Here is an 11,227-nt window from a genome sequence, read left to right as displayed (position 1 = left end):
AAATCAATAAAATTAGAAATGAAAAAGGAGAAGTTACAACAGACACTGCAGAAATACAAAGCATCCTAAGAGACTACTACAAGCAACTCTATGCCAATAAAATGGACAACTTGGAAGAAATGGACAAATTCTTTGAAAGGTATAACCTTCCAAGACTGAACCACTAAGAAATAGAAAATATGAACAGACCAATCACAAGTAATGAAATTGAAACTGTGATTCAAAATCTTCCAACAAACAAAAGTCCAGGACCAGATGGCTTCACAGGTGAATTCTATCAAACATTTAGAGCAGAGTTAACAACCATCCTTCTCAAACTCTTCCAAAAATTGCAGAGGAAGGAACACTCCCAAACTCATTCTATGAGGCCACCATCACCCTGATATGAAAACCAGACAAAGATACTACAAAAAAAGAAAATTACAGACGAATAACACTGATGAATATAGATGCAAATATCCACAACAAAATACTAGGAAACAGAATCCAACAACATATTAAAAGGGTCATACAGCATGATCAAGTGGGATTTATCCCAGGGATGCAAGGATTCTTCAATATACACAAATCAATCAATGTGATACACCATATTAACAAATTGAAGAATAAAAATCATATGATCATCTCAATAGATGCAGAAAAAGCTTTTGACAAAATTCAATACCGATTTATGATAAAAACCTTCCAGAAAGTGGGCATAGAGGGAACGTACCTCAACGTAATAAAGACTATATACGACAAACCCACAGCAATCATTCTCAATGGTGAAAAACTGAAAGAAAGCATTTCCTTTAAGATTAGGAACAAGATAAGGTTGTCCACTATCACCACTATTATTCGACATAGTTTTGGAAGTGCTAGCCATGGCAATCAGAGAAAAAAAAAAAAAGGAATATAAATTGGAAAAGAAGAAGTAAAACTGTCACTGTTTGCAGATGACATGATCCTATACATAGAGAATCCTAAATATGCTACCAGAAAACTACTAGAGCTAATCACTGAATTTGGTAAAGTTGCAGGATACAAAATTAATGCACAGAAATCTCATGCATTCCTATACACTAATGATGAAAAATCTGAAAGAGAAAGTAAGGAAACACTCCCATTTATCATTGCAACAAAAAGAATAAAATATCTAGGAATATACCTATCTAGGGAGACAAAAGATCTGTATGCAGAAGACCATAAGACACTGACGAAAGAAATGAAAGATGATACCAACAGACGGAGAGACATACCATGTTCTTAGATTGGAAGAGTCAATACTATACTACCCAAAGCAATCTACAGATTCAATACAATCCCTATAAAATTACCAATGGCATTTTTTATGGAAGTAGAACAAAAAATCTTAAAATTTGTATGGAGACCCAATGACCCTGAATAGCCAAAGCAGTCTTGAGGGGATAAAAAACGGAGCTGCAGGAATCAGACTCCCTGACTTCAGACTATACTATAAAGCTACAATAATCAAGACAGTATGGTACTGGCACAAAAACAGAAACATAGATCAATGGAACAAGGTAGAAAGCCCAGAAATAAACCCACGCACCTACGGTCAACTAACGTATGACAAAGGAGGCAAGGATATACAATGGAGAAAAGACAGTCTCTTCATTAAGTGGTGCTGGGAAAACTGGATGTAAAAGAATGAAATTAGAACAGTCTCTAACACCATACACAAAAATAAACCCAAAATGGATTAGAGACCTAAATGTAAGACCGGACACTATAAAACTCTTAGAGGAAATCATAGGAAGAACACTCTTTGACGTAAATCACAGCAAGATCTTTTTTGATCCACCGCCTAGAGTAATGGAAATAAAAACAAAAATAAACAAATGGGACCTAATGAAACTTCAAAGCTTTTGCACAGCAAAGGAAACCATAAAGAAGACGAAAAGACACCCCTCAGAATGGGAGAAAATATTTGCAAACGAATCAATGGATGAAGGATTAATCTCCAAATACCTTTAATCTCATGCAGCTCAATGCAAATGGTATTAATCAAATACCATTAATCTCACGCAGCTCAATATCAAAAAAAGAAACAACCCAATGCAAAAATAGGCAGAAGACCTAAATAGACATTTCTCCAAAGAAGACATACAGATGGCCAAGAAGCACATGAAAAGCTGCTCAGCATCACTAATTATTAGAGAAATGCAAATCAGAACTACAATGAGGTATCACCTCACACCAGTTAGAATGGGCATTATCAGAAAATCTACAAACAACAAATGCTGGAGAGGGTGTGGAGTAAAGGGAACCCTCTTGCACTGTTGGTGGGAATGTAAATTGATAGAGCCACTATGGAGAACAGTATGGAGGTTCCTTAAAAAACTGAAAATAGAATTACCGTATGATCCAGCAATCCCACTACTGGGCATATACCCAGAGAAAACCATAATTCAAAAAGACACAGGCACCCCAATGTTCATTGCAGCACTATTTACAATAGCCAGGTTATGGAAGCAACCTAAATGCCCACCGACAGACGAATGGATAAAGAAGAAGTGGTACATATATACAATGGAATATTACTCAGCCATAAAAAGGAACAAAATTGGGTCATTTGTTGAGACATGGACAGATCTAGAGACTGTTATACAGAGTGAAGTAAGTCAGAAAGAGAAAAACAAATATCGTATATTAACGTATATATGTGGAACCTAGAAAAATGGTACAGATGAACTCGTTTGCAGGGCAGAAATTGAGGCACAGTTGTAGAGAACAAACATATGGACAGCAAGCGGGGAAAGCGGCAGGGTGGTGGTGGTGGTGGTGTGATGAATTGAGCGATTTGGATTGACATGTATACACTGATGTGTATAAAATTGACGACTAATAAGAACCTGTTGTATAAAATTTAAATTTAAAAAGGAAGTAATTTCCCCATGACATGAACTTCTATAGCATATGATATGGATTTCTACCTTTGCATGAACACAATCTCAGGATGACTAATATTTAAATGCATGTCATATTGCAGAAAGATGGCATCACTGTTGCAGAAAAGCTTAAACCACCATCATGGGACTCCCTCAACCTTCCAAGACAAACTATACAGATCAAGCCTCCCTGCAGTCTTGTCAGCAGGACATCTTCAGAAATACTATGAGAATCCCTCTTTTTGTAGTTTCCTTTTCTTCGAGACTTCCCTAAAATTCAAAGATAAACACAAGGGCAACTTGTAAGACTTCTTTGACTTCCCCACCTTCAGACCAGTTTACAAAGTCTGCTGTGTGGCCCCATAGCACTCTCCTCTTTTATACCATTGATCACATTTTGTTTCTGCTAGATTATTTTCCATCTTCCCCACTAAACTCTAAGCTCCTTGAAGGCAGGTACCTTACCTATCTTGCTTGCCTTTGACTCCACATGACCTAGCATATGACCTGAAATTTTTTAAGGAGACATCGAAAAAGTTACTGAGTCTTCAGGTAGAGAAAAGAGACTGGAAGTTAGGGATGAAATTCATTTGCATGGTTGCTGTACATAATAACATGGCACTTTTCTAGAGTTGAAAGGGATTCTAGAGAACATCTAGTCTTCCCATTGTTTTTCCAGATGAGGAAAATGAGGAGTTCATCAATTGGTATGAAAACCCAGGGCTATTAAATGGTGGAAATCAGACCCAAACCCAGTTTTACCAGTTCCCAAATGATACTGCTTACATTCTATCATGTTGCCTCCAGGACGAGGATCACGGTTGTGTAAGTGAAAGAAGACAGACAAAAAAGGACAAATATTGTATGATTCCATTTATATGAAATATTGAGACTAGGCAAGTTCATAGAGATAGAAAGTAGATTAGAAGTTACCAGAGGCTGGGGCAAAGGAGGAATGGGGATATATGGCTTAATGGGGTTATATGACTTAATGATGACAGAGCTTGTTTGGACTGATGAAAAAATTTTGGAAATAGATAGTGGTATGGTTGCATCACATTCATATCACTGAACTGTACACTTAACAACGGTTAAAATGGCACATTTTGTGATGTGTATATTTTATCACAACTAAAAAGAAAAAAAAAAAGATCATGGCTATGGTCATTCCCTACTCTCCTTGCTTCTTCAGGCCATTTGTAAGATGGAGACAAAGACTTTAACAAGCATTTAAAAAATTGCTAAGAGGAAGGTGTAAACAGGCAGAGACAAATGCATGATGTAGGACCATCAAATTAAAAGTGACACTTCTCTATTATTAACTCACAATTTCTCAGCAAAGTAAAATCTGTGGGCTGATACTGGAAAAAGGCCAGTTCCATAAGCTATTTAGTTTTTTCTGGATAGGGTGTAATATAACTGTTAAAGCCATAAAAGATACCATATGGCATCAAAGAAAGGGAAAAAAAAGAGCTCTTTTTTTGTTGTTGTTATTCAATGAACAATCAGTTCTCTATTCTCCTAAGAAAAATTAAGGTACCGTTAAGGGAAAAAATTCAGAAGTGTCAAGAAGACATATTCAGAATGGAAAGAAAGTTGAATAGATAAATAAAATGAGGATTCCTTTAGCTATATTTGATGGAGTCCTGCAGAGAAAAAAATTCCAGCTAGGCAGCATTGAGACATAGTTTATTAATGCAGTTTCTACCACAGCAGGACACAGAAAGAGAAGTTGGTAAAACAGTCACATTAAAAAATTATGACTCCTACATCTGATCTTTATGAACACACAGAGAAGAAACTGTCCCCTTGAGTCGTCCTTGGGCCACGTTGAGGCAGAGACGCAAAGAATTTTTTTTTTTCCTTCCAAAGCCACACAACAACACTATTTACTCCCACATGGCAAGAACAGACCGAAAGTTATGTCCCACCCACATTTAGGGGATCTCGAAGGTGTTTATAAAACGACCCTAGGTGAGATTTTGAGCAGTTCTTCCAATTACGTTTTGAAATATACATCCGTCTTTTGTTTTTAAAGAGTGTAGAAAATTGAAATCTGCTTGTATTCTCTTTGGGGAAAAAATTATAGTAGGTGGTGAACTGGTTATAAATGGAATTTCCCTAGAATCTTAGAGCTGCAAAGGAGCTTACCAATCACCTAATCCAGTATTTTGCATAGTGTAGATTATGCCGCACTGATGAGTTATTAAATCAGTTTAGAGGGTCACGACTAGCATTGGGAAGTAGAGGAAGAGGAGGAATAGAATAAAATTGAATATAAAATCGTGTTGTACAGACAGTTTTGTGGAACTTGTTTCAGTTGAGGAGAGTGTGTGTGCGTGGGTGTGTGCGCGCCCGTGCGTGCATGGGCACATGCGCGCGCATGCTGGGTCACAATGTAAAGTGTGTGTCTTACTGTGAGTTCTGGTGACAAAAATAGTAAACTTACCAGTCTAATCAAACACCCCCTGTTCCAGGTAAGACACCTGGAGCCAGAGAGGGAAATGACTTTCCCAAGTCACATGACTCAGAAGTAGCCTGAATCTCTTGACTCGCAATATCCTTTCCACTTGACTCTAACGATTAAAGTATGCTTGGAGGTGGGTGTCAACTCTTGCCCTGGGATTTCCATCCACCTTGGAAGCTGACATTCTATTTCTTTCTGGAGCAATTCCTGTGCTTCTGGGTCAACCGGAGTCCCCACTCTTTCTTTAATACTCCTGCCAACCTTACACCGCAGGGATCAGTGGCTCTGTGGGAGGGGTCAGATGTGTGGAGGGACAAATGATCAGTGCCCAGGCTTGGATGATTCATGGCAGCTGGGTAGCTCAGAAGGTGCACAGTTCCACAGCTTACTGCTCCCTGGAGCTGATGAGCCATATGAGAAACAGAATCACAGCCTCCCTGTGAAAAAGAGGGGGCTGCATGTGACGACTCACACAGAGGGCAATCTCAGAAAGGAGACAACCAGCTGACAACTGTGGGCTTTAGGTAATTCCTGCCAGACTCATGCACTCTGGCTGGTTTTCCTGAGCCAAAATAGAAGCACGTAGAAGGTGTTCTATGATTGCAGAGATACAGCAGGATTATGAAAGAGGAGGCTGCCTGGGACCCAAAATTCCTCTGGTTTTGACTTAAGAGAAGAAAATGATCTATTCCACGAATAAACAAACACTCTGTATTGCATTTACCCTGTGCCAGGCACTGTTCTGAGAATGCTACAAATAGTTACTCATTTAATCCACATAACCAACCTCTAGGCCTTAAGAGGACTCTCTTGGCTGCGGTGGTAGGCGGAAGGTGGAGAAGTGTTGAGAGGTGTTAAAATAATTTCTTTTTCTCCCTGATTCGAAGACAGGAGGGCAAGTACTCTTAATAGAGTTTAGAACTATGTCATTGACAAAGTGAATTAATCAACAGTCAAATCCAGGGAATAAAGGTCAACTGCCTACTTTCTCATGGCAGAAGGAAATTGGAGGAGGATTGTTCTTCTTGCAAAGATTCATCACTTTTTGATGCTTTCCAGAAGTGATGATGGATTTGCAATGATCCATCTACTTTAAAAAAAAATCACCCTCGTATATTTGTAGTATAGCTGTCTGTGGTACAGGGGGTCTGCTTGGGTCCTGAAACCACCCACTCGAGCCCACATAGAGATCAAGCCTCTGCCCCTGGCCATATGATCCAGTGCTTTGCATAGGATCATATGCTAGAATAGGGTTCTCAAGCACTTAAAAATTCGTTTATTACTAATTTCAAAAACTGGACCTCATCTTGGACATTTTTAGATTTGGCTTTGATGATGAAAATTAGTAGAAATTTACTGAAGTGTAAGAAAGGCAGGAGTATTTTTTTTTTTTTTAGAGCAATAGGAAGTGAGGTTTTTTTTAAAAGTACCTATGTGTGTCCTTATGTTTTATATGTTAACATTTAAATCCCACAATACTCTGACTGAATGTCCATTTCATAAATGAGGGAACTAAGATAAATGACTTGCTGAAAGTAAACAGGTGAGGGACAGAATTCAGAATATAGTCTGCCTGCAGAACCTCTTACTCTTTTACACCATGCTGCAGCCCGAAAGTTCTTTTTCTTTTTCTTCATCTGAAAAATGATTTGGTCCTAGCAGCATTCACTGACCATGGCAAAACATTAATTGATCTTTCCATGTCACAGACTACCGATTATCCACAAGGAATGGCAACAGGTAAAACCTCTTCTCTGTAATTAAGTCTTGGTTCCCTTAACAACTCCACCATGTAATTAAACTTATTTCTCGAACAGGCAGATACGGTTCACTAAAGAATCTGAGAAGAGCCATTTAAATTATGCTTCGTTTCTTGCTCTGGGTTAACCGTGGTCAAGTCTGGGCTTGAAACTGAAGTTTAGGAGGAATGTGGAGAATGCAGCTGGCCCAGAATTTACCAGTGCAGAAGTTATATGGGAGTCAGGGTATATTTCCTGTGCATCTGTGAAACTTCTAACTTAGCTCTGCCCATGGTTTCCCTCCATGAACACGTCGGGTAAGCATGCAGATTGCTGAATATTTATCCTTTTCTTGGAGCAGCCTCTGCTGATTTGGGCAGGAAATCTCATATAGTTATCAATCATCAGAAATGGAAAACGTTTCTTTTTGAAAGAGGTAACTATCAGAGGTTTCACATTAACAATGTCTTGAAAAAGATGTATTTGCCATTATCACTACCCTGTATCACGAAAATCTTTGGCTTACACTACAAACTTTATGGACCCTTTTTTGAGCTGGCTTAGCAGAGGCACTGAAACATAAGGATGGCATTAAATCGTTAAATTACATGCTGTGTTGTAATGCACAGTGAGAAGGGAAACCCACAGAGATTTAATACCATCACGAGTCTATAAAACCCTAGGTTTACAAATGCAAGCCAAATAAAAATCTATTAAAGTAGCCAAAAGTTGCTTTGAGTTAAAGGTCATTAAATAAAAAGAAGATAACAGGCAAGATCATTTGGACCCACATATCAAATAAAATGCCAAGATAAAACACCAATGGGTCATTAAAAAAAAAAACACACAAACTGACTGCCTCTCCTCTCCCCTATGGGTCAAAAAGAAGCTTAAGAAAATACAAAGACATTTCCTGTTTGAAGTCACCAAGAAGGGTCCAAATGCCATATACAAAGTACTACACACATTCCTGGTTTCACAATGGCTGCTCTGAGGGGACCATGCAATTAGTACTTGGGGGGGCGGGGAACAGTACAATCTCTTAAGAGAGCTGGATGAGTCCAGATGTTGGAGATTATGATCTCCTGGATGCAATGGAATTTATGCTGGGAGATTAAAGAGAAGAATTAATTTATGATTTCTCTACCTGTATGCAGTTTGTGCTCAGCTTATTATCTGTACGCATTGTGATGCGTGGTACTTAAAATGCTGAAAATCAGGTGCAACACGTGACCACAGCGGTTAAGTTTAAAGGGGGGAGGCTTTTATCATATTTCAGTCTATACATCTGGTTCTATCATATTTGCCAAATGATTAATATAGGACTAAATTACAGTGAAATCCTTTTATATCACAGTTTTATTGGCCAGGAAATAGAATACTTTCCGTCCATGTCTCTCTCCACCATCCCGCATGTTCTATGCTGAACTCTGAAATTTCCAGCACGAGGGTTCATTTGAGTGAGCAGGACAGGGAATCTGCTCTTGTCTTTGTTCAATTCTATAAGTTCCATGGTCACGGCTGGGATATACATGCGTCCTTTGTTTTAAAAGCACATCCACAAGGGAGAAACCTTAGAGCTTATTCTAAAACCAGGCAGGGCATCAGATACCTCAAACAGTTAAAACCACAGGAATTAAATTCTAAATTTTAAACTCCCTTTTATTGAAATATAAGTTTGTTTAGTATATTTACACCACACTTTATGCACATATATACACATAGAAGGCAAATTTTGTCAAAATAAAAAAAGTTTTTCTTAATAAAAAATTAAAATAAAAACAAAGTAAAGTGCATGAAACTTTTTTTTTTTTCCCTTCTGGTGAACATCATCACTGACAAAATTATGAACGGTTGGGAAGGGGGAGGAAGAAGAAATTCATTATTTGAATCAATGCATACAGCCGGTCCTGCATTTGTAGCCTTCAGGCTGAAATGACAAGCTGTAAGGAACAAGTCAGACAGCGTCTGCAGGACTCCCTCCATTCTGCAGGTCCTGCTCCCTTTGTCCTATCGGGAGCGGTTCCCTAGCTCTTAACAGTGATCTCACCATCACCAAGCCGGAACAAAGGGAGAACACAGGAAGGGGGCTCCACCAGCCAATGTCATAGCCCTGCTCCGGGGCCACCCGCGCTGCGTTTGGTAGGAAACTGCAGAATTAGCTCAATGGCTCAAATAGAAGTTTTCCTTTTTCGGAAGGGGAATGAGGGGGCCAAGAAATAGGATGTATCTCCCACAGAGACGGCCACCCGGGGGCCAAACTCCGGCAGCAGCCAGTTTCTTTGGATGCAAACTCCGTGCTGGCACAGGGAAGAATCCTTTTATAGGCTGGGTGGAGGAAATGTTACACTTCTCGCCTCGGTGAGTTCGTCCTCCCAGAACTTTGAAAGGACACAGCTTGGGACTGAGAGAAAGGGGCAGGTGGGTAAAGCTGAAGTTTTTAGCCGCCTTCGCGCTCGGGTCTCCGGCTGGGCGTTGGCTGGCTGGTCCCAGGCGGTGGCTGAGGCGACGGCCCTTCCCCCATCATCCATTCCCCAGCCAGGGTCTCTCTCTCTCTCTCTTTCTCTCTCTCCTCCTCCTCCGGGGGATGCTAAGCCCCCGGTCGGCGGCCGTACTTAGCCTTACAGTGCAAAATGTGCTTGGCGAGGAAGTCGAGGCGACGCTGCAGCAGCTGAGCGTGGGGGTCGGCGAGGGCGGCCAGCTCCGGGAAGCGAGGCTCGTGGTGCTGGTAGAGGCGCAGCAGCCGGGCGGCCGCGTCCTGGCCGCGGTGCAGCTCCAGGACACGCCGCGCAGTCCGCTCTCGGAACACGCACACTGACTGCAGCAGCGGCTCGTTATACTTGTCCCACATGCCCGCCACCCGGTAGCCGTGCACCAAGCCCGCCTCGTTGTCCAGAAAGACCAGCGCCCCGCCCGGGCCGCGGTGCAGGTTGCTCGTGGCGCGCTGCATGACCCGCGGGTCCCACTGCAGGCTGAAGAGGTTGCTGACAAGCCGGTCAAAGTTGGCCGTCAGGTAGTCGAAGAGGATCAAGTCGGTCCATTGCACCAGGTCTACCAGCTCCGCCCGGCTGCGGTTGGCCAGCTCGCCCCCCGTGGCGCGCAGGGGCCGGAGATGGCCATCCTCAGAGCGCCAGGGCGCGGGCACCACCACGTCCGTGAGGTTGGGCAGCCAGCGAGTCAGGCTCACCACGCTGCCCTCGGTCCAGTGAGCGGCACGAAGCTCCTCCTGCACCTGAGCCCACTGCGCGCCCCGAGCCTCCACCCGGGCCAGTGCCAGAGGCGGCACGTGGTGCTGGAGGCCCAGCAAGCGCGCCAGGTAGTAGGATAGGGCCTCGCCCTGTATCTGCTCGGGGTTGATGCCATAGCGCACGCAGGCGCGGGTGCCGTCGGCGAAGCGGGCCAGCCGGTTGGAGCTGCGCCCGCAGCCCCCGCGCTCCAGGGCCACCACCCGGGCGCCGCGCGCCACCTCCAGCCAAGACGCCGCCTGGGCCTCCGAGAAGCCCCGGGGCACCTGCTCCTCCAGGCCGCGGCTCCAGAAGACGCCCCCGTGCACCGCGGCGCGTTCCTCAGGCCAGGGCCGTCCGGTTGGCACGTGTCGCCTGCGCTCACCCGGGGGCTGCCCAGGCGGGCCATCTGCGCCCGCCGCCAAGGTGAGCAGCGCTCGGAAAGTTTTCAGGGAGCCGCCGCGGGCGTCCCGCGCCAGGGGCGGGGGCAGAGGGAAGCGAGGCGCGGGCTCCCGGCCGCCGCTCCGGGCCGGGCGCCGCGGGAGCCGGTCTTCCGGCGGCCGGGAGGCGGGCAGCTCGGTCCGCGGCGGCAGGAGCCCGCCCCACAGCGCCAGCAGCGAGCCCAGCGCCAGCAGCCAGAGCCCCGCGGTGGCGGAGGCGCCCCGCATCCTCCTGCCCATGCTCCCCCGGCCGCGCCGGTGCCGCCGCCGCTTCAAGCCGAGCCCAGGAGCCCGGGTCCCGGCGGCGACGCGGGCTCGGCAGCTCGTTGGCTCCGGGGCTCCGGGCGCCTCAGCTCCATCGCTGCCGCGGGGCGGTGCGGGTCTCTGCCCGGCACTGAGAACTCGCCTCGCTACCGCTTCCCAGCTGCTTTTGTATTTCGCTGTGAGACCCTCCGGCGGGCGCAAT

The 11,227-nt window shown here is 44.2% G+C and overlaps 1 protein-coding gene across 1 annotated transcript; it reads right to left on the bottom strand.

The window, feature by feature from the left end:
* Nucleotides 1-9,687: 9,687 nt before the first annotated feature.
* Nucleotides 9,688-11,001, bottom strand: FJX1 (four-jointed box kinase 1; the record flags this gene model as incomplete). The annotated part of the gene is made up of 1 exon (XM_082661103.1): nt 9,688-11,001. One exon carries the CDS (start codon nt 10,999-11,001, stop codon nt 9,688-9,690), a length of 1,314 nt encoding a protein of 437 aa, XP_082517229.1.
* Between the last annotated feature and the right edge of the window lie 226 nt (nt 11,002-11,227).

The sequence above is a fragment of the Grampus griseus genome (genome assembly GCF_964374135.1).
Source record: "Grampus griseus genome assembly, chromosome: 8".
Lineage (NCBI taxonomy): Eukaryota > Metazoa > Chordata > Mammalia > Artiodactyla > Delphinidae > Grampus > Grampus griseus.
The sequence above is the reverse complement of the archived record's forward strand: the minus strand, read 5'-3'. Positions and strand labels throughout refer to the sequence as shown.